This window comes from Taeniopygia guttata, chromosome 21 (assembly GCF_048771995.1).
Source record: "Taeniopygia guttata chromosome 21, bTaeGut7.mat, whole genome shotgun sequence".
Classification (NCBI taxonomy): domain Eukaryota; kingdom Metazoa; phylum Chordata; class Aves; order Passeriformes; family Estrildidae; genus Taeniopygia; species Taeniopygia guttata.
The window spans coordinates 2,453,212-2,476,928 of record NC_133046.1 but is presented as its reverse complement, the minus strand read 5'-3'; the positions used below and the strand labels follow the sequence as shown (position 1 = coordinate 2,476,928).

Here is a 23,717-nt window from a genome sequence, read left to right as displayed (position 1 = left end):
AACATTTACAATCTTTATTATTTCAGTCTTAGATCTCTTTCTGATTTGGAGATTGGAAGAACTGAAGTGTTTTGGTGGCCTATTTTCTTATAGACCCATAAATCATCTTGGCTGTTTGAGGTTTTCAGGGAACACACATTCTTCCAAGAAAATCTGTGTTACATAAGATGGGAAGATGCTCATGTCTACCAGAGAAGGGGGAACAGCAGTAATGAAAGAAGGCAAAACCAGTTCCAAACAGATCTTGGGGTCTTAGAAAGCTTTTAGAAGTAAAGCTCAGCTACCAACCAGACTGAACCAGTCCTGAGTTCTCAACCACTTCACAAGAACAGTCCACAGCACCATAACCCAAGCCCCACACACACCGTGAGCCTCTCTGCAGCACTTCTGTTTCCTGCCGTGTTTTATAAACAAGTTTTCAGCGTGTTTTCAAACTTCTGACCAACAATCTGAAAATGAGGGAAAGATCATTGGCTGGACGACTTTGTTTAAGCAAAAACACTTCAGTAAGTAGTTTATACTATATGCAGGTGATAAAATCTGGAGGTGCTGCAGTGACAGCTGCAGGCAGATGTGTTTGCTGCTGGAATTCCTGCTACTTCTTTTCAGATCACTAAAAGGAAAATGTAAAAATCACTTGGCTTGCTGCTCCTCTTTGTCCCTCCAAGGTTTATAACTGAAAAGTCAAACTCTGTGTTATATCCTGCTGCACAATTGCTCTCATTGTGCTATCATTAAATATCTGACAAGCTGCAAGCAGCCCACAGGCAGGCAGGAGTGTGAGCTGCCTTGCAGAGGGGTGTGTACAGGAATTCTGTACAGCCAGAGCTGTCAGGCAAACACCCACCTGCCCCGGGGAGCTGGACGCCTTAGGGCAGGAGATCTTCCAGGTGTCCTAGCAAGGAGTTGTGTTTGAGGTATGATCCTGGAGATCATTTCCCTTCCCTGTGACTGTAGTTCTTCCCTCACAATACTTTCCCTGTATTTTCTACTTCATTTTGTCAGCTCCTCCAGTGAGGTGCTAAACCTCAGTTACTCCAGCGAGTCTGGTTATCCCAGACGCATGCAAGCAACAGAGGCACAGTTCACAAAGAATAATGTTAAATTACTTCAGATCCCTTTGTTTTTCCACGCAACCTTTTTTCTCCCCTTAAAAATAGAAATTCATTAATATTCTTGCTTGAGTGCAGCCCAGCACAGTTGCTTTATTCCATGTTTCTGCTGTTGGTAGTGGAGGGAGCCTGCTCACAGCTCCCTGCTCCTGGTCCTGTTACTGCTTGTGACATATTTCCACCCTGCAGCCCATTGTCTGCAAAACTCTGCTGCCTCTGAGAATCCGGTGTCAGCACTGTGGGAGAGCTGTGGAAAAGGCACAAAACAACCACAACCAGAAGAGAATCATGGCTGCTGAACTATATGGATTGTCCCTATGAACTGATAATAACCTGCTTCAGCGTAAATTACATCTTTGGTGTATGCTGGGGACAAGATATGAGATACCCAAGACAGGAATGGAGCCAAGAAATAAATTAATCATTTCATTTTTCAGCAGACAGCACTCTGACACATGTGACAAAATCTCCTGAGCTAATTCTCTCCCAAAATCAAAACTTGCAATTCATTCAGTCACAACTGTGACATGGATTTCTGAGCACAGACACAGTTCTCAGACAGTTGAGCCATGAAAAACACACGGTGGGGTGGAATCGATTACTAATTAGTAATAGAAGACACATATGCTTGCATCCATAGAAAACAGCTGTGCTGCACTCTGCTCCATTGTCCCAAATAAATTGGAAAAGATAAATGCATTGCTCTGTGAGGCACAAAGTAGATGAGGCATTCATGCTTTGTTAAACTTTCCAGGCACTTGAGGGTGTTTGAAATTATGATGCATGTTAAATTTAAGCAGATTTATTATCCACGTGTTCCGAATGCAATGAACACTTCACTGCCTCACATTTCCTACTTTAAAAATAGCAGATTTTCTAGACTGAACACACATGTGTGTCTTGTGTAGGTCTAACACAAAACTTCTAGTGACACAGATGCTCTGAAGCAGCAATTAATACCTAATTTTAAACATTTTCCCATATATTTATGTACACACAGCTTCAAATGCCCACAAGAGCAGGTACAATAAAAGACTTCCATAACAATAGTGGAGAAGTGCTGGGTCTTTTTAAGCCAAAGGAATTTTGGGTGCTTTGCATCAGAAGTTCTTAAATAAAAAAGTTTCATCAGGAAACACTCAGATCACTCCACTTGTTGCCAAAATGAGGACAAAATAATTTGCACTCTAAGGCCTGATAATTAGGTGGTTGCAATCCTAATACATTTGGGTTTGGATAAACATTGTCCAAACTTTGTTTGTCCACACAAGATTGAAGCAGAGGATGAAGATGCAGCAATACAAGAAGATCAGTATAGAGTGTGGAAATTATCCTTCACTATCCGCACTAATTAGGACTCTGGGTACTCATTAAGAGGAACCAACTCACCTTTTTGCACAGTAAAAAGGTATCTCAAATCAGACCTTTTTGTAGGGTACTTTGTATTTTGTAATTAGAACAAACTCCCATAGCAGACCCGTGAGATTTCTGTGTCAGGTTTTTGATATGTAGAGAAACCAAAATTGAGATATGTGAGTTCTACATGAAATTTTCAGGCTTGTTCCTTTACTTCCCAGCACTCTCTTTATGCAATGCTTCAATTTAGACTATCCTGAGTACTGGTGCAGAATTAATCAGGTCAGCAAAGGGCCCTGCCAGCCACGATTACTGCACCTTTAAATACTTTTCACCGTCAGTTCAGCTGTTACTCTTCTATTTTTAAATCGGTTTCAAACTCAAGACCCACGGGCAGGGGGCAAATCCTTCCCCAAAAATGCCATGGACAAGAGGCCAACACCAACCTCAGCTCTTGAGGTTATTCCCCTTTTTCCTACAGCTTGTTTACTGGATTGTTAAGCATTCTGGCAGCAAATGGAAGGGGGTGGGGAAGAAGACGAGCTGCCACATTTCTAAAATTAGCATCTTCTGTCTCCGAGAAGCCTGTGGAGATTTAAAAAAATTAGGTTTCTCTGCAAGATGCAGAGAGATGTGGAATTTAAACTGCATTACACAGCTCAAATCCTGAGCTCTGTTTCATACCTGCAAGCTAGTTCACCTACCTTCCCTTTCATCCCCCTTCTCCCAGCTGTCAGTTAGAGGCTGTTACAAAATACCTAGTCCATTTTTTTGTAAAAAGAAATTGCATTCCTGTGCTCTGTCATCGCCAGGAGCCGGTCCATGGAGCCACAGACTCGTTCCCTGTTCCAGGTCACTCCTGCTGGGCTCTCACACAGCCTCTGGGGGGGCTGCAGTTCCTTGCTCACCGATTTTCTCCCATCAGCTGGGGTTTTTTGGTACCCAGGTACCTGAGGTAGTCCTCAGGTAATGCCCTGCTCAGGGAATATGCTGTGTCCTTCTCCACTCTGGGATGTAAGCATTCCTTGCAGAGCCTGCTGCAGGAGCTGCTGTGCCACATATTGTGTGTGGATAGAGCCAGGATTGCTCCAGTTCCAGAGCTCAAGTTGTACAGACATGTTGGTTTTAACAACCATTAAAAGTGACATTGTGATCTTTGCTGTTTATTAGTAAAACCCAACAGAAAAAGAACTGACTGTGCCTCAGTTCCTTCAATACCACCATTGCCATTTGTTCTGCACAAAAATAGCAGAATATTATAACAGACCTGTGCTGGGCTTTCACAGATGGGCTTCAAGACAGAAATCGAAGAGACTCAAGAATAAAACTCAAGTTTCTTTCCAAGAACCACTAAGGGTGCCAAAGTCTTCCTTTGGATCACCTTGTGAAGGAACCAAAGACTCAGCCATGACATAAATACAGAATTAAAACATATGGGACTAGAAGGGTTTGTTCCAAAAGTCCCTTTTCTTCTTTTAGCAATTAAATATATTCTACTCCTATTACAAGTCACAGTTCATGTCTTATGACAACTATATATGCTTAGATTTATTTCAGGTGTTGGAAGCATCAGTGGGCAGTGTTGCAGCAGAGAACTGTGAAAAGATATGGGAAGGTTTTCCTTCGGGATTTCTACAAAGGAAAGTTCCCAAAATAATTCATGTATTTTGAATCAACATGTTTTGGCTCATCAAAATAGTTACTGGCTTAAAAAGCACATGAGATAGTATATAGTACATGTTATTTATATATCTATTATAGATAAGATGTACCTGATAGTATGTAGTATAATTAGATATATATAAATTTAAATGAGATGAGATGGTTTAAAACAATGAAAAAATCAGCACATTTTGTTCTAAAATGGACAAAATAGGTTTATTTGAACCTCCAGTGAAATACTTTTACTTTTTTTATCTGACACGAGAAACAAATTTTAAATTATTCTACAAAGCATTCCCCATTTGGTGACACTCCATAGAGCTTAAATCCATAAGTGATTTCATTCAGGTTGCTCAAGGCACCTCTAGTTAAGATGTTTAGTATGAAGTTTTTCTGGACCTAAGTCTTGCAGTTAAAAGATGAGCTTTCCTGACTGGAAACAGACAAATCACATAAACCTGACCCAAAATGCAGGAGACCAAGTCAGAGGGTTCAGGTGACACGAGTTTAGGCCTTGTCACATCCCAGGGCTGTGCTACAAACAGCACAGAGGTGCTGCAGGTCCTGCCTTAGCACAGGAGCTTGCTGTAAGTCAATTCTCTACACATATCTCTGCCTGTTGCTGCTAAATTACAATTACAGGCACCCCTTTTAGCTATTTGCACTGATTAAATGAAAGCACAGAACTCAGTTTATCTAATTAGCCAGTCTGAGCAGCAAAAAATGAACCTGCAAGCAGCAGCTTCACTGTTCTTAGTGACACCCTGCACCCACTTTATGTTTGCTCTGCCCTCTCAGAGGGCAGCCCTTGGAAATTTCCAGGATCAGAATTTTCCCTCAAAGCTGATCTTACTGCAGGTGCCCAAAGGCCCCAGTGCATGAAACCCTCCTGTCTGTCCTCAAGGGAAACCCCTGCCCCCACCAGAACAGGGAGCTCAGCCTGTCCTCACTGTCCACAGGCCATGGCTTGCTCATCCTTGTAATAAATTATGGATGCCCCCCCATACGCATCTGTTACTCAAATCACCAGTTAATAATGTATGAATAAATGAAGAGACTGCTCTGAGGGGAGAGAACTGTGGGGGACTAAACTTTGAATTCTCTGCTACAGCAGCAAGCATCAAAGCTGTACTGCTAGGCTTGACCTCAGCTGGGTTTTATTTTTTAAGAGGGTTAGAACTAGCACCTTAGGAACATGAATGGCTGAACAGCAGGGGCATGGCATGAAAGCTGGCCCAGAAACACGGGGAAAGAATGAAACACCAAATGAAAATCTTGCCAGAAGCACATGGGTATCAAAGGTCTTTGCTATCTTGTATCAGTCTGAACTGAGAGTGAAGGTCACAAGCGAATTGACAATTATCACCAGAAATACCTTGTTAATTCTCACTAACAGAGTTCTCAGTCAGGGGAACAGTTGCCATATGAAAATACAAAGCCTGCAAATAAGAAAAAAGCTGAAGAAGGGCTGCTGAAGAAGTTTCTAAGTTTATAGTAAGCTTGTGCATCGCATGCTCCAGAACTGCAACTGCTGGATCTCTAGTTGGAAACATGACCGTGTGCATAGGAGCCCCAACTGGAAACAGCGCTCGGTGTGGCCTCGGCAGAGGCGCTCGGGAGGGGACAGTCGCCTCCCCCGGGGCCGCGGTTGTCGCTCGCTGCCGCCGGGATGCGCTGCGGGCGCACGGAGCGCGGGGCGGGGCGGGGAGCGCTCCCGGCCGGGCGGCAGCGCTGCCACCGGCCCGAGCAGCACTGTCCCTGATCGGGCACTGGGACAGACTGAGAGCAGCACAGCCCCTGCCCGGGCACCGGGGGGACACTGAGAGCAGCACTGCCCCTGCTCAGGGTACCGGGACACTGAGAGCAGCACAGCCCCTGCCCGGGCACCGGGGCACTGAGAGCAGCACAGCCCCTGCCCGGGGGCAAACCGAGAGCAGCACAGCCGCCGGCTGCTCCGTCCTCACAGAAACTGCAGTATCCCACCGGGTAGGCGGGCACAAGAATTCAGTGCACAGTACATGGACTGCAAGTTTTAGACACAAAAAGCTCTGCCAATGCAGGTAGTGTCTTCCAGGGACTTGACCGAGCTGCCCCACTTCTCACAACTACGTGCAGCTCATCTATGGAGTAAACATCACCTGTTCAGGTGCTGGAGACTGATAGAACAGCTACTTCTCTGCTCTAAAAATGAATGGCATAATCTGTCACTGCATTGTCTCTTGTCCCTAAATTACCTACTTATGCTGCACCTTGCACAGCAAGAAGGAAGCACGGAATCTTCACAACTCCCTCACAGTTCTTACTTTTATTATTGCTTTAAACTTTATTCTGACCAAAGTAGGAAATCTGCACATCTGGTGTGGTGCTTGCAGTTTGTTCACGACTTTGAGAAGCAAACAGCAAACTGCTCAGAGCACACCCTGTCCAGCCACCCTGAACTCGGGGCAGGAAGGCAAATCAGGCTCTGAACCAGACAGTGAGGAACTCGGAGACTCTCTGGTGATAGTTATTGGCAGCCTCTCTGATATCACAGCCACATTTACAGGATGTCACAACCATGATATGCTGCGCAGAGAATCCAGACTTTATCCCTACTCTGTCTGTAAGAAGCTTGAGTCTCAAATCTGGTACTTGTACTATTAAAAAAGCTCTTCCAGCTGAGGATTAATCATCTCAGTAGGACTGTGCAAATGCATGTGAGATGAGTGGGGAAGGTTATATAAAGCCCACAGAGAGAAGGAAAATGCAGAGTAGAACTGAGGACCTGGCTTGCACAGCACCTGAATGCCTGCAGGTGCTTCTAACAGAAATGCATTCCGAATGCTGATTGTAATTTACTTGCCAGTCATTTACTTGATTAATTATCTCCTCCAAATGGCTCATCACCCAGGGTACCTGAAGTGTTACAGTCATCATTAGAGATGCAGTAGTGTGATCCTCCAGCACACACAGATCCGAGGAACAGCCCCCTCTGCACAAACACACTTTGCCATGAGACATGCAGCTGACAAATGTGTGTACAGAGCCCCAGGAACACAAACCACTGCAGAAGCATCTGAGAACTGCACATGGCAATGGCTTTAATGAACTATGCACCACAGGTAAAGATAAGATGATTGCACAATCAAACCTGATCAGCATACTCTACACCAGCAGAACTCCTGTAAAATCACTGAGAGAACGCAGGAACACCAGCACTGTGTGCCAGCAGAAATCATTTTATACACACAGCAGTGAGTAATGACACTAAGAAATGATGGGCAGAGTTTAGCACAGTACATTGTGGTGGAGTTTCTGTTGTTTCAAAGCCAGCCTTCCCTCCCTCCATCAGTAAACTTTGCAAGGCACACTCAAATGCAATGCCTGCAGCTACTGAAACTGCTCTGGAGTAAATTCATTCAGAGAACTGGGAATTGCTCTGTCCTTAGCATTATGGTTTCTCCAAAGCAATACATGTTTCATTTGCTGTGAGTGGAATGGATTTTCATTTACTTTGCAGTTTTTGTACTTATCTAGTTACTATGGCCATAATTAATAAAACATGCCTTCTTAAAGATAAGAGATCTTTTGAAATGACAGTGAGCTGATAAGATCTAAAAAATATCTTCTAACAAACAGGGTCAAATGGCAGAATATCTCTGAGCAAGTGAGGGAAAGGAAGAGTAATGTGATGCTATGAAAGTACTACTGAACAAAAACTGAGCCCATAAGCACAAGTACAATTTATCTTCTAGCAAAAATTCTAGTGGGTGAGGTAAAAAGAATAAATCCACCTACTGTGTTTCTGCGATGGGCTTCCTAAATCCATCATCTTGTAGAGATGAGAGGGTTTTTCTCAATTTCCTATGTTAGGAAGTAAAAATACTCTGCATTTTCCCTCCGTCTTGCTCCCTCTTCTGCAAGTCTGTGTCCGTGTGAGAAGGCAGTTTGAATTTCATCCCGTTTATTAGCTCAGGCACTGAGGAATCACTGTCAGTTTTGTGATGTACAAGCTCCTTTCCTCTACACAACACCGAGGAAGCGGGGGAGAGAGGAGAGGTAGGATTTTATCTAAACTACTTTTTGCTGGAACAATTAACTCTTTGCTGACTGACAGCTCCTTCCTGGTGTATCTTGTGTCAGCTGACACTGAAATGTCCACTCCTCTACAGGGAACTCTCTCTGACAGCTGTTAAATGCTTATGTTGCTTCTTTTAAGGTTTCCTCTGCATTTCTCCTCCACTGCTTAACTGGGAGCTCCAGTCAGACACCACCACAGCCATGATTTCCTATAACCACCCTAGGTGTCCCTGTTCAATTATGCCAGAGGAACTAAGGGTCACAAATCCTATGAACTTTTTAAGTGTACTTTGTTCCCCACTCCGTAAAGCTTCTAAAACTTACAGAGGTCTCTAATAGGGATTTATTCTCCACCAACTAATGCTTGCTGCTTCTTTGGGTAGAAGAACATATAACATTTAACACCTCTAACCCTGAATATCTAAAATGGAACAGAATTCTTCGCAATGAAACCAAATTCACTGCTGCTAGAAGAATGAAATGTGGATGCACCTGTGTATACCATCTTCACCCCCAAACGCTTAAATTTTCGAGGTAACAAACAGAATCCTGTTCATTCCTCTGCAGTGAATTTTCAGTTAGGTAACAACAAATGGTCTTGCTTCACTTTCTCAATCACCTGTTCTAAAAAAGAAACACAGTTCAGTAACACCAACCCATAGCCAGTTCCACATTCAGCCAGGTCTGCAAAGGTTTCTCCAAGTTTAGTGTTTTCCTGGGAGAACTATTACATATATAGAAATATATGAATATATGTATATATGTATGTATGTATATATAAAACTCTGTAGGTATTTGCATCTCTTGAGAGAGTTTTAATTTTTTAAGCCCTGCCCAAGTAAAACCTCTCCGATGCAAATTTTTACTTAGAGGTCTATGAGAAAACGAGTCAAATTAACTAGATTTTCCACACTAACCATTTTCCTCCAGAGAACAGCATGCAGGATTAAGCATAAACCTTTTTTCCCCCCTACTTCAAACAGCACTTTGTAGTCCATCTCTTCCTTTTTTTCTGCTGGTAAATGAGGACAAAACCTGTTCTGCAATTGTAGGTCTGAATGCTAGTGCTTCTAACGTATTTCTATTTTCATATTTAATTCTAGCAAATGAGCATTTTGAACTTCTATTAAGCTTCATTTCTTGAATTTTGAGCATTATCTTGACAGCAACCCAGCTCCTGTATCTGCCACTATTCCAAAGACTTGCCTGGTGCTGGAGCAGTCTTCCTTGGAATTACTTTTCTCTGACTTTCACTTTTAGATGTTCCCACACATTCTAAATACCTGCCTATATCAATACACAGTTCATTCACTGTGACACGAATCTCAAGCTTTTTCTTCCTTAGATCCAATAACAAATCCTTCTAGCCTACCAGGAATCAACATCTCCCTTTTCAATTCAGTAAGAGAGACACCAGTTAAGGGGATTAGAATACTCTCTAAACAGGTTTAAAATCTTTTGTCTTCTTCACTGAGCCAATTGCCTGGAACATCAGCATTTCAGCAGGGAAAAAGATTATTACTTCAGGGAAATATCAGTGGTCCTGATGTTGTCAGAAATAATCTCACTCACTCTTCTCTAAACTATTCACATCTCTTTTATTGTGTGCAGAGCATTTTCAGCATAAAAGGGCCATAATAGAACAGCCTCTCTTCACAGTGGCTACACAGGTTTCACTCGTGGTTTGTACTTCTGAGATCATGAGTCCAAGAATATTCTCATTTCTTCTCTATAGAGCCAGCAATGCAGCTGAAGGATCCTGGATTTTCCTGGGAGATGGCAGCAGCCACACATCAAGTGGTTCCTCATAGTTTGATTACAGTAGAAAACCACTATGGTTTGCTTCAGAAGACAACTGGAGTTATTTATTCTCTCAAGAAACAAAGCATTCCACTCTCTGATGAAGCATTTAACCTCAGATCAAACTGACAGATAAGATTCTGATGTGAAGATAAATAGAAAACTGGTTGGAGATGAAGGGCATTGGAATGTTTGGGGAGGTGAGTAATACCAAAAACCAGGGAGGTTCACAGTATCACAGTCACAATTTTAAAGCACAATTTGCCAAACTCCAAATGCAAACCAAAGCCAGTCATGCTGTAAGACACACAGTAGTAGTCACTTGGCTGTACTGCATTCGGTGGCTTTCAGGGGGATTAATTTACCAGAACTATCAGCAGATACAAATAATCTGCTTGTGAGAAAGTGTAAGAAGGAGAGACTCGGCTCTTGTTTACAGAGCCTCAGAGCAGCATCCCCGTGAGTGGCTCTGACTGACAGGCTTATTCACAGCTAATGGCAGCATCTCCAGAACTTCCCACAGATAATGCCAATATCGTTGCACTTTGTTAAACAATATTGGATTTTCACCTCTCCCATCTCTGACAACACACATCCTGAGCACTCATATGAATGAGTGAAAGGAACATATTTTTCCTCTCGCAGCATTATAAAGACCTAGTTTTTAATTGCTCCAGCACTGGTTCAGTCAATCCAGAAGTTGGTTTACTACCTCTAAACATGCTGCACTTATTCTAACCATCTGACTGAGCATGATTCTTAAGTAATTCACTGTAATTAGGATCAAACCAGGGTAACCTCCCTGCTACCAGGTACATCTATCAATAACTTTTATTCTGCCTTGCAAGGAGCAGCGGTTACAAGTAGTAGTTACCCTGGTTAATAACCCCAAGAGGTGCCAGGTAAAAAGCTGCAGGAGCAGCGGCACTCAGCTGGTTCTGAGGCAGCTGAAAGGTGCCAGCGCTGGGTTCTGGCAGGATGGGGCTGTGAGACCCGTTTACCCAGCAGATGGCAACCGCGGTACAGCCGCGCTGCGAGCGATGTCCTCCTGAACCGGGGATGGGCACACACGGCGCTGTTTGTTCCTCTGGATTTGTTCCTTTTCCCTCTACACGCGCCCAAAATCCTTACAGGCAGAAGCAGATACATCAGATGGGGTAGGAACACTTGAGGGGCAGAGGAGAAGAAAGAAGAAATAGATGGTAACATTCAGGTGATTCGGTTTCTAATCCAGAAAAAACCAAAACCACTGATTCTGCAATAGAGTTCAGTCAGTGCCTTTTATCTCGTTTTCCCCAGTTAACTTTTACAGGAAAAGCAGAGCTGCTACATAAATTGAGTATCCAGGTAACGCTCCCCTTTTTATTACAGCCTCATGATTCACAAGCACAGAGCAAAGAAAGGCGAGGCCAAACTGCAATATTCCTACAGACCACAGAGAAGGACCAACAAAGCACAGCTCTGTCAGAAGCACCTTTGTGGTGCCCACTGCTTTTCGTGCCAGACTTACAACCTTTATTCTAACAAACCTCCACTGAGACAAAGACAGGTGGTTATTAGTATTTCCTGATTCTAAAGCAAAATCACTACCAAGGGCAGAGGCTGTGTGAGCTGGAGACAAGGAAAATTCCTCCCTGCTCCATAGCAGGTGTCAATTAATTGGTATTTAGGCTCCTGCCTTCCAAGAGATTGCAGCAGGAATGTCTGAGCCTGAATAGGAGTTAGGAGACTAAACACCTTTAGGCATCTTGGCACAGAGCCTCCAAAAATTAGATTACAATGCACTTCACCAAAAACACAGCCAAACAAAAAAAAAAAAAAAAAAAAAAAAAAAAAAAAAAAAAGGTTGTTAATCTAGAAAGCCTTAGAGATTTTTATTACCTGTTGAATCCTTATGGACTAAATGGCAAGGCTTGAAATGGTCACTTGATTGAAACTAAAATCATTGAGGAAACAAATCTACATTCCTCAAAGATAAGAAAAAGGAATCTGAGTCACATTAGCTGAAAGACAAGATACTTAAGCACAGTCATAATGAAGTTCAAGGTCCTGGGCTCCAATTCTGGACCCTGAGCCTCCTGCTCAGCCCTTTGCTGGCAGCAAGGAGCCAGACATCCTCCATGTGCCACACATGATTCCCAAATCCCTGCTCTCCATCAGGTGCAGGAGATGGATTTATGGAGTGTGAATGAAGGGACAGAGCTGAGAGCTGCCCTTGGGTGCCGAGCCCCAGCTACGGTTACCTCTGCCTGCAGTGACCTCAAGACATTTCCTCATCCTTTACAATGCACTCTGCTTCACAGAAAGGGACAATTTCTTATAATTTTGTCATCTCTTAATGTGATAGAAAAATTCTCAAAGACTGAATGCTTTCAAACAATTTTCCTTTTCTAAGACTTGAACAGTATTAAAGAACTCTGCATGAGCTTGGATGTCCAAAACCAGCCTTTACCACAAGTTGAAAATTGATTCAGTTTCACTGTTCCATCAGTCCTCAGATCTGCTCCAGGCCACCACCACCCAAGATTAAAAACCTCCAGGTTCAGACTTTGTGCTCTACAGATCGCACGTTGCAGAATAGTTCCCAAGCAGCTGATACCAGCATACACTACTGTCTCTCAATCTTACCAGAGTTATTTCAGTTCTGAATTGCTGAGGTTGGACATTATTATTATTTTTATTTCAGAACACGTAAAAAAGACCTAAATATGACTGAGAAGTGTCTGTTGCACAGGAACAGCAATTTCCATTTATAATCAGAATAAGAGACAACATAAGGATGAAATGAAGTTACAAAAAGATCCAAACAAGAAGGCAGTAACAGAATCAGAACTAGAATCTGGATCTGCTGAGCAGTCCAGTATTGTGTCCTTAGGTTTATATCTTCATTACAACTGTCTGTGGACTCATTAACATAAACTAGTATAAGCTGACATTGCCAACAAAGGAAGCAATTGTGCATTCTGCAAACCTCACTTGTGCATTTCTGCCTCTGCAGCAAAAGGCAGGACAAGCAGTAGCTCTCAGTGCTCATTACACTACAGCCTTGTCCTCCATTCAGGAAGGAAAAAAGGTGTTGAAAACATAACTCTCAGCTGACACTGTGCAAAACCTTCAGGATTTGGTGCCACAATTGTGTAGCACACTGTCTGTGTCATACCAAACTGAGGAGAATGACATGTTTGAGTTCAATCATTATAGGGATAACAGTGTGTCTGTTCACATTGGATTCAAACTGCACCAACAAACCCCAAACCCAAACCAGGTCCCATCCTTCCCTCACTCCCTTGTACATGCAGAACAAGCAGAACTGCAGAATCAGGTCACATTTTCTTTTTAGCTGAAAAACCAGTGAAACTGGACAGTTTCACAGAAATCTAACTCTAATTGAAGTTCCTGTCAGACAGCTGGTGCCAATTCACAAAATATCACCTGCCTGCCTGTTCTTCAGCTCAGCTTGTGCCACAGAGAGGTTCGGGCTGGAAGGGACCCCTGGAGATGTCCCAGCCCGAGCCCTGCCATGACAGCAGCTGCTCAGAGCCAGGCAGATGTTGGAGCCCCAGCTGAAGGCCAGCTCAAGTGCTTCTCCAGGCTAATCTGATGTACCACATATCTCAGCAAACAGGATTTTGCATGTCTGTGCACAACTCTCTTTCATCAGATTACAAGGGAAAAGTGAGTCTAGACATGCCAGAGCATATTTGAAAAATAGAGGATTACTGAATTTTCCATATCCCTCCTTGATTTTGGACTCTCCCAATGCTGCTGTAATAAGGACTAATGGCATTATATATAACCAAATTATGTAAAAGTTAATTGCATTCCACTCAGATTTCCTTTTTACATAGCAATCTGCTTCCTCATCCATGCACACCCTACACAGAAAAGTGGAGATTTACTACAAAAAAGCAACAGGTTTTGAAAAGTGTCTCAGTGGATGAAACATCAGAAAGCTGCATGAGTTCCAAGCCACTGAAGATGAGTAAGCACAGAAGGAGATTTTGGGTAACTGTGATACTGTGGGGCTAAAGGATCATTGAGGGGCATTTAATTAACTTCATGGAGTTACTGCAACCAGTGGCTTAACTCCAGCTCCATCCTCTCCTAACTTTTCTGGCAGACAAACTCACCCAAACATGAAGAGAGAAGCATTGCATTTGGCAGCCTGGGCCTGACAAAGCTGAAATGTTCTTTCTGAGGGCACAGGCTGCCCCAGGCAGCAGTTCAGCACTGTCACTGTCATATCTGTGCAGGTGGCTCAGTCTCTATCACAGAGGCAAAACCAGATCAGAGCTGCATTTCAACAGAGCCATGGAAAGAGTTAATGAGGGAGTCAAGGTCAGGCTCAAGTGGGTGTTCTGAACCAGCCTGCAAAGGATTCCTGAGCCCAGACCAGCTTTTGTTTCAGTCCAGACCCACTTGCACTGGAATGCTGGAAGTGCTGCCCAGGCACAATGCAGACTTTCTCTCCCTCCAGCTATTTCTGCCTTTTCTTTGCATTTTGTTCTACATTTGCACGCTGACAGAGCTTCATGTACAGGAATATGTCATGCACATCCAGAGTCATCACCCTACAAATAAAAAACAAGTTCCCTAATAGTCAGCTTGTGTGATAAAATAGCAATAACTGGAATAGATCACCTCACTTCTGTGGTAACAGAACACACAAATGATGCAATACACCCATTTCACATCTGAATTTCTGCACTTTACTTTTTCAAACTCCTTGCAAATCAATTTAAGAAGCACACTGAGACTATGATAATGGCTTGATGGCTCTACTAGGAAAAGTAGCATCAGTAAATGTGTAAGAAAGATAAGAACTAGAATAATGACAACCAATCATAGATTAATTATTTCATTGACAGGCTATTTTTAGTACATCTACTATATAAATATATTCAGCTAGTAAAAAATATACTTATCAGCACAAATTGTAAGCCAAAAGAAAGCAAAATTGATCTCACAATTGCTGGATATTTAACCAAAATTACAAAATTAGGTCCTGTGAAAATCCAGCCAAAACGTTCAGTGCTGTCTACTCCATGATTGTAGGCAGTAAATTAAATGCATTTCAAGCAAATGAGTCCTGTGTTGAATAAATGAAATTTTGATTTAAATATTAAGCTAAATAATCTTTTTATTATTTATTTTAAATGCAAAAAACCCAGGCTCCTCCCTCAGATGTCTCCCATAGCACAAATTCATCTGCCACAGACATCAGTTACACAATTCCCTCCCTCCTACCCAATCTCCAGTCCACACTTGATGTGCACAATCACATCTGTAATCTCCAGAGCTTCCTAAGAGAGGAGCTCATTTTCCCCTGCCCGAGCTGTCAACACTGAAAAAAGAGCAACAGCCAACAATAGTTATTCTTTGAGCTCTGCATCTCCCAGCTCAGTTCAGACAACTCCATGGCACAGAGCCACAACCTGAGGCACTATAAATCCCAGTCTCATCAACTTCAAGAAACATTTTCCAGAAGCACTGGAAAGAATCAAGGAAAAAAGTTGCAATCTCTTGACAGTCTCATCCCAGGATACTCGTCTACATTTTTTACAAGTTTTACAAATTGTGCACATAGAGGTCCAATTTCAATTTCACACAGTTGTAATCTCACAGACTGCACAAGTAAGAACAGAAGAAAGATTGATTCAAAATTATCCTCAGTGTACAGGGCAGTGGTTGTTTTGGGGATTTTTTAATGCATTTTACCCAAACTCTAGTCTCAATAACAACTACACAGAAAAAAGGGACTGAGGAATGTACAAGCACAGTTCCCTCAAATTTAAGGAGAACTAGCTGTCCCATATGAAATATCAATACAATAAAAGTAAATTTGAAGAAGAGGAAAAGTGCATTTTCAATACCAAACTATGAGATGAAGGGATTCCACTCACCTACTGAGAGGATGTTTGCAGAGAGAAAATGGCAGCAGTTTCCCTCATGGAGAATGGATTCTTCTTTTTGTGTCAAATCCCCTGCTACAGATCTTGGAGAAGTCAGAGCCATCTCAAGCTTTCAGAGCAGCCTAGCAACAGTGCTCGCTCCAAGTCAAACAAAGCACTTCAGCAGAGATATCTGCAGAAAGTTTCAGTCAAGTAATGAAAATATCCAAGGAAAAGCAACAATTTCAGGATGTTGCTGCTTTGCTTGCTTTGGTAGTGCCAGTGAGTGCCTTCTCTGGAATTCCACATTCAGGAGACTGTCCTGGTTTAATTCTTTTGACACATATTCTGCTCATTGAACAACAGGATTTGCAGTATCAGTGTGGAGAAGAAACCACGGAGCTCAGGCTTGACAGGATGGATGTCAGGGCCCTTCCCAGGAGAACAGGAGTTACAAACATTCCATGTATCTTCCCAGTGTTTCTTGCATGTGGCTACCCTGGAGAAGACATTTTTTTAAACAGTGGAAGTTACTTTAACTGTGAGATATTTACTAAGGAACATACTTAGGTGACGTACAATGGACTGACCTCAGCAGACAGAAGGCACCAACTCTTCCTTCCCTCACCCCAGGATTCTCCACAGACAGAGAAAGTTCCATTTTTGCCAGCAGCAACTTCTCCAGAAGCCAAAGTACTCATGCTGGGGTTAATTATTTTATACACACAAACACACAGAGATGTAATATGTACATATACACTTAACTCAGTCATTCTGCACAACAAGTGAATGTATTGGGTACATTCCCAGAGGACTCTGCCTGATGATGGCTCCCTCATTCACTTCCATCTCTAACCCTTGAAGCTCTTTGCTCGTCTTACCTGTTGTCAGCTGTCTCCATCCTGTATCTCTGTCATTGTCTGGAATTTCCTTTCCCTTTTCTTACCCATCTTCTGCCCACTGGATACAGAAGACTCACCTTTCCACAGCTTTCAGTGGATACCTTCCTCAGAGGAAGAAGGTCAAAGAAAGCTCCCTCCAAAACAGCAATCACACAGCCAGAAACCTGGGATCCTACCTAGAGCTGGTAACTGTTTGAATCTCTGGGAGTCTCCTTCAGTTTGTAATTACAAGCTGAGCTCTGAAACATTGCCCTAACATGTTTTGTTGTGAAAGCACAGATCCAGTTTGACATTATTTTAAAGAGAGAGGGCAACGAAGCTCACGATTAATTACAGTGATTAGAAATGGAGGAGGGGGTTTGAGACATTCATAGTAAAAAATGAGTAAGAGAATGTCCTGCTAGAGCATCTGCCTGTTTGAAGCTGTACCCCTCTCCTTGTCTTTGGTCCCTCATTCAGCTTCTTTGGGAAGTCACTTCCTCCCTGCCATTATCTTTTCACCAAGCCTCACCTTCTTAATTCTGAAGCTGTTAAAAACTCCTCTGTTCAGAGGGAGCATCAGTCAGTGAAGTAACACCCTTATGAGGAGCCACATGCATGGCAACTTCATCTAAGGGACAGCAGTGCTTGGCAATAATTATCCTGTAAAAAATCAGTATCATTACAATCATTTGTTTCCACATTTAAATGGGAAATATCTCACAGGACTTCCTGTGGCTCTGCAATGGTTATGGACGTCTCAGAGTGTGACATTCATCTGACAAAGAATGTCTTTATTACAGAGCACAGCTGGAGTAATCAAAACCCAAATTATAAACTTAGGGCAGATTTCAAAAGCTGACTGGATTGAGAGGGGAGGAAGATAATAGATTATCAAAGATACATCCTGTGCCCCCCATACACTCATTCTTGTACATGCTGTCACCTGTCCCCGTAATTGTATCCCTTCATTATTCCCTGACATATACATAATTAGGTAAAATAATACAGAGCTAGCATTCTGCTTTAGACTGAGCAAAATCAGTTCATACATTTCCATGTATTCATTTAATACATTTCATGTATTCATTTTGTGCATACAAAAAAAAGAAAAAAGGGGGTTTTTTTTCCTTTAGGTTAATCCTTGAATCAATATCAAAAATACAGAGCTGACTTGTTTTATTTAGAATGGAACTCAAAGTAGGTGTTAGAAGGATTTAAATCAACTTGTCCAGTGAAAAAGCCAAAACTGCACCCAACAGCATTTCTGGAGCTGCTCAGTTGCCTGCTCTGGGCAGGTACTCCTGCAGATGACAGGCACTGCCTCAGTTATCGTCTGCTTTGGTCATCTGGGCAACTCCTGACCACAATTTTATAGCCACTAGCCACAAAGTGCCATTTCTGGTACCTGTGCACTGAATGTTGAACCCTGGGATTAATCCAGGGATCATAGGCTCACAGGACAGATGAAATTGTTTTAACATCAAGACAAGACCAGCCCATTTCCTTTGCAGAAAGCTGAACTGGTGGGTAGTCACTTTGCTGACTCTCTCACCTCTTTGCTTCAGGGCTTATTTGAAAGGCCATTTCCTTTGTAGGAAGTTCAATCAGTGTGACTAATTAGACACCAAAGAACATGTCCATGAGGGTGAGGAAGACTGAATGGGCACGGGTGTTCCTGCTGGTGCCAGAGCAGCATCATTCCAGTGAAAGCAGATGATATATTGATGTGGCTTGTTAAATATTTTATTGTCTCTAGTTATGTCAAATTCATGTTCTTTACGCTTTGTTATGGTCTGAAAGTGAAGCTACTTTGAGGCAGCTGATCTCTGAATAGCTTCACTTTCTGTGCAAAAGTTGTTCTTCCTGCACTCAGTTCCACCTTTTGCAGCTTCCTACAGGTCCTCAGAGTTCCCTTCCTCCCCTCCCTCTCTTCAGCATACCTGTGTTAGTAAAAAATAAAAGCCAAGCCCCTCTTCCCAAACCAATCCCCACAAATCTACACAGCCAATGGAAAAGGACACAACGAATCCCTAAAAATACAGATTGGTATCTCAGAACAACACTCAGGGGCTAGATTTCCTATTAAAGTAAGTGAAAGAAGCTCAGTTTGCTTTCCTGGAACATTTGTTGTGAAGGTTGGATGATGGAAAATATCAGTTGCACTGTCTGGAAATACCTCACCTCTGTTACAGCAGGAACCACGGTGGCTCTGGGAACAGCTCTGCTCACTGGCAGAAGACATCAAACAGCCAAAAGAGAGCAACTGTATCTGTTCAGACCACACGAACAAGATTTAAACTGTCTGCTCAGGCTAAGAGCCCTACCTAAGATTATTGTGTGACGTCCTGTATTTCCTTGGAAAAAAGGACTTCAAACCCTAGAGGCAGGATCTGTATCACTTACAGACAATAAAAGCTGCGTACACCATTAACAATTCTCTAGCCATTTTTATATCACTGTAGTATTTAAAGCTTAACCTCACAAGACCTGCTTTTTGTTCAGGAAGGTTTTGTGCGGCATCCACAGAACTCAGACAAGCTCTGATATCCTCCCAGGACAGATGCACTGATACCTTGGATGAAACACACAAAAACCAAGTCATCACTTAAACCTGAATAGTTTGATCAGGAAGCAGATCAATGGATAAAAGATCAAAGTGCCGTCAAATGGGAGGAAAAAAAAATTAATACTTTAAAGAATTTAAATGTGAGAGCTGGGATTTGCTTTAAGCTGCAGTGTGGTTGCCTCTGACACGCTGCTCATTTGAAGGAATGCAGCTCCATTCAGCAGGAATTGCAGGGAGATAAGCTGCACGCCCAGGCACGCCAGTGCACAGCCAGGGCTGCTGCAGAGGAGAGGAGAGGAGAGCAGAGGAGAGGAGAGGAGAAGAGGCTGCTCCAGCCCCGCGAACAAGGGCTGAGCCCACACCTTAGGGTGTGAGCCTGCATTCTTCTTCCCGAGGAGCGGGCACACTCACAACACGGGCGTGTGACACAGCCCCGTGGCAAAGAGCTCGGCTCCAAAGGGAAAAGTGAACAAAAGGCACAAGAGGACATCAGGATACCTTTCTGGCAGGCTGGTGTGTTCACCTTCACCCAGAACATCCCAATCAAAAGGAACACTCAGTTTTTCCTCACCCGCCCCTCACAGCCTGAGCTGGAGCTGCACATGCAGGAGCCCTGCATTTTTGTTGAATGATGTAACTGAATATTCCTTATGCAAGTAAGCAGACTGATTATTAAATCCAAATTATTTATTTCAGGTTTGTATGAACCATGTCATACGACTTTAGTATTCACCTTCTAAAACAAAATGTGAATTTTGTAACAATTTTTGTCTATAGGGATAGATTTGTTTGTAATCCCCTGCCCTATTTTTCCTGAATTGCCAAAACCCCTCTCAGTTGCACCATCATTCCTTGTCACCAGCCAGTTCCCAGACCTGCCTGAAGTGACAATGGAAACACAGCAGCCTCTTGCTTCTGAAGAAAATTTGCATTTTGTATTAGCAAGGGAGAACCGGAGAACTGGCAATTTCTATTAGGAGGCAAAAGGAACTAATTAAGCCAAGTTCTAAATCTCATCCAATAGCTTGGCTCAAAAGAACTTTGAAAATAAAAGTTTCATACTCTAGACCACAAAAAACAAAAACCCTCAGAGGAGAAATGAGGGAGGAAGATCTCCTTGTTAGGAGACAGACAGAAAGTGAGGACTGCTGGAAAAAGCTCTGCTACCCTTGGGAATTTGTGAGTCATACTGAGGAAAGATAGACTATTGCCTCCAATGCCACTTGTAATCAGATCTATAATTCCAATAACGTTCATGCTGTCAATTGTGCTGGAAGCCTTGGTCACTCTTGGAAGTCTGATTTTTTTAAACATTTTTTCTTCAACGTCATGTAAATAAGCAGGAATTTATTTTAAGAATAACATCTTTAATCAAACTGCTTTAATTCTGTACAGCAGCTTACTGCTGCACTGATGAATCTCTTGGATATTAAGGATTAATTTATGCTGGGGGAATTAGAGAAAAGGTGGCAACTTGTCATCTTTCACAAGTCAGTGGCAAACATCAGGTTTATCCTGAAGATGCCTGGTAGGGCCAAACACAAGAGCCCAAGCACAGGTAGACAGACACTAAGACTTTCCACAAACAAGAAAAACATGCTTGTGCTTGGCAACTTCAACTGCAACTGCAGTTTTGGGTATTTTGTTTTGTTTTGGTGGGGGTTTTTTTGGGTTTGTTTTTTGTTGTTGTTTTTTGGTTTTCGGGGGGTTTTTTGTTTGTTTTTGGGGTGGTTTGGTTTGGTTTGGTTTGGTTTGGTTTTTTTCCAAATATTCAAACCAATTCTTAAATTATGAATCTCCTTCTCTATCAGCAGGAATAGGTCTGGGAGCCACTCAATCCATCCTCATTTTGTCAAACACAGGGCAGTGACGTACACACATGGGAATTACAAGGCAGCAAGTCTTTAGGGCCTGGTCCAATAAATATCAAAGTACAGCTCTGCTTTGCTCCCCACCTTATCATGGACTTTAGTACTTGGTTAGTCAATAAATAACATTACTTCAATAACCTCATCTCAGTCTAAACTCACAGGAGGGGAAGAAGTGGGATAGGACACTATTTTATACTGTAGGAGACAAAACCCTGTTAAGTTGTTTAAACAGAAAATATTTCACGTAGTCCTTGCAGCAATCCCACTGAGTAATGCCATTATAACTCATCCCAAAATTGTGTTTTTGAGGTTCTCCTCTGCAGGCTATAGAACTTCTTCCAGGCACCTCAATTGCAGCTGCCATTGTTTCCTCAGGCTCCATTCCTTAGTTGTTTTTTGTTGTTGTTGGGTTTTTTGTGTTTGTTTTTTATTATTATTATTAAATAAAACACAAATTACATGTTTTCAGTTAAGGGCAGAGAAAACTTCCAGAGAATCCATTCCAGCAACTATGGGCAGTAGGAAATCTGGAATAACAAGATGTATTATGTTGAAGGGGAGAAGAGGCAGGGAGGAGCTTCTTTTAAGTTATCTCACAGTAACTAATCCTGCAAGGAGAGCTGAGACATCCTCTGAACACCAGACTGAACACAAAGTTTCTACATAACGGCCCTTGGCAAACTCCTCAGGGACTGGGAACTACAGAGCTTGTGCAGCATTTTCAATCTCTCCCAGGAATGTTAACATGGAAAGATCCTTCACCTTCCCACTTGATCTCCCTTGCCATGTCTGAGGCAATCCAGAGCTCCCTGACAACTATTAAGATGTCAGAAGATTCTACAGGAGCCATTCCCTAATTAAATGGAAACAAGTGAGGCTGTGATGAACAATAAAAAATGTGGGCCAAGATCAGAACCAGGTACACCAAAATCAGTCTCTCAAGTTTCATGCTGTATTTGTGATGCAAATGGATCTGAAATCCTCACTCAGGTTATGCTTGTCTTGATGTCTGCACCCAACATTTCTCTCAGGACTGCACAGTCTCATGTGCAGTCTGCCAGATAGCAAAGAAGAAGGAAGCTGAGAACTTTGTCTCAGCATGTGTAAAGGTTTGTCACAGCCTGCAGTGTGCAGGTACCTATCCAATGACTCTGCTGTGCACCTACGTGTGCTGAGGGGAACTGCTCCACCCCCACGAAATGAAGACAGATGAAACAATGAATAAAAAGTTTGGAAATTCCCTACAGATTTAGAGTCTGTGCCCTAAGCAGTAATGTGGAGAGCAGAATTCCAGTGACTTGCAGCAAACACTGGGCTGAGGAGCTGCACACAGTGGCCATGGATAGCTGCCCCTTGGAACAGGGCTTGGCTCATGTCATGCAGGGCTTTCCTTCTCTGCCAGCTGGGCCTGGAAGCATGGTCAGTCATGTCACAGCTGCCACCAGGAATTGTCACAAGGGATGGACACAAGGTTTGCCATCATCCAGGGAGGCCAGAGATAACAGTGGAAGCAGAGGTGAACTCACAAATGAGGTCAAGACAGTGGAAGAGAAAGAAGATTCAGGCATAACACTGAAAAATCTATTTCAACATTAAGATCAGATCAATTTAAGCTTATTGTGGGAAGAAATAGGTCATTTTAAAGATAACTAATGCAGAACTGAGATATCTGGTGCATGAAAATTGTATTGCAGTAAATTCAAATAATCCTTAGTAACTGCAAGGCTATCTTGGCTGAAAAATCCCTTCAGCCTCATCCTCTAACCCAGTCATATTCATTTACACAGTAATTTTTCAGCTCTGGACAAATTAACAAGAACAAATTCCAGTGATATTCACAAGTATATTGTCCCCTTTGATCTATATTTAGGATCCGAGGGCTCTGTATCATTTATTTCAAAACCAAAGTGAGATTGTGTTGTTTTGAAACTATAAGTACAGGATTTTAGAAAAACCTTGCACACCATATATTTTATTGCTCTGTTATTCCTGCAGGACCATTCACTAAGATACTCTCAGCCACTTTGAGTTAAGTATGGAGTAGCTTTTAATTCAGAAAAATTACAGAAATGATGAATGAAAACAAAAACCTTTTCAGGCAATGTAGAAGAGCTTGGCTATAAACTGGAATGTTATCATCCTTTTTTGCAAAGCCAGAATAAACTTGTTCCTTGGCTGAGGACAATCAAAATACGCTGCATTATAGGAGCTCATTGTGCCAACAGAGTCATTAAATATAAGATTCAGTGAGCCCTGAGTGTTTCAAGATTCAGTTATACAGGTTTATATTATAGAACTGGGTAGGACAGAAGCAGTTCTGGTAAAATATTGCTTATCAAATAAAAAAGCCTACAGTTAACAGCTCTGCCATGACAAATATTTCTGTATCTGGTCATGGCCTCTGCTCCCTGTAATAAACCCTCAGTGCCCAAAGCAGAGAGTCTGTGACAAGCAGCGCTCCTGCTGAAGAGCTCAGAGCCAAGTTAACATTTCTCCCTGTCCCCACAGCCACTCCT

The 23,717-nt window shown here is 42.5% G+C and overlaps 1 protein-coding gene across 5 annotated transcripts in view; it reads right to left on the bottom strand.

The window, feature by feature from the left end:
* The window catches only part of PLCH2 (phospholipase C eta 2), a 75,401-nt gene that overhangs the window by 49,602 nt on the left and 2,082 nt on the right, over window positions 1-23,717 (bottom strand). For 4 of the 5 annotated variants that reach the window (XM_072917527.1, XM_072917524.1, XM_072917525.1 and 1 more), the window contains exon 2: window positions 15,893-16,379. In XM_072917527.1, coding sequence (XP_072773628.1) covers window positions 15,893-16,004 — 112 coding nt within the window. In that variant the 5' untranslated portion in view covers window positions 16,005-16,379. Of the gene's footprint in view, window positions 1-7,907; window positions 8,179-15,892; window positions 16,380-23,717 lie in introns of those variants that run through there. The other variant, XM_030289503.4, reaches the window with a different exon arrangement.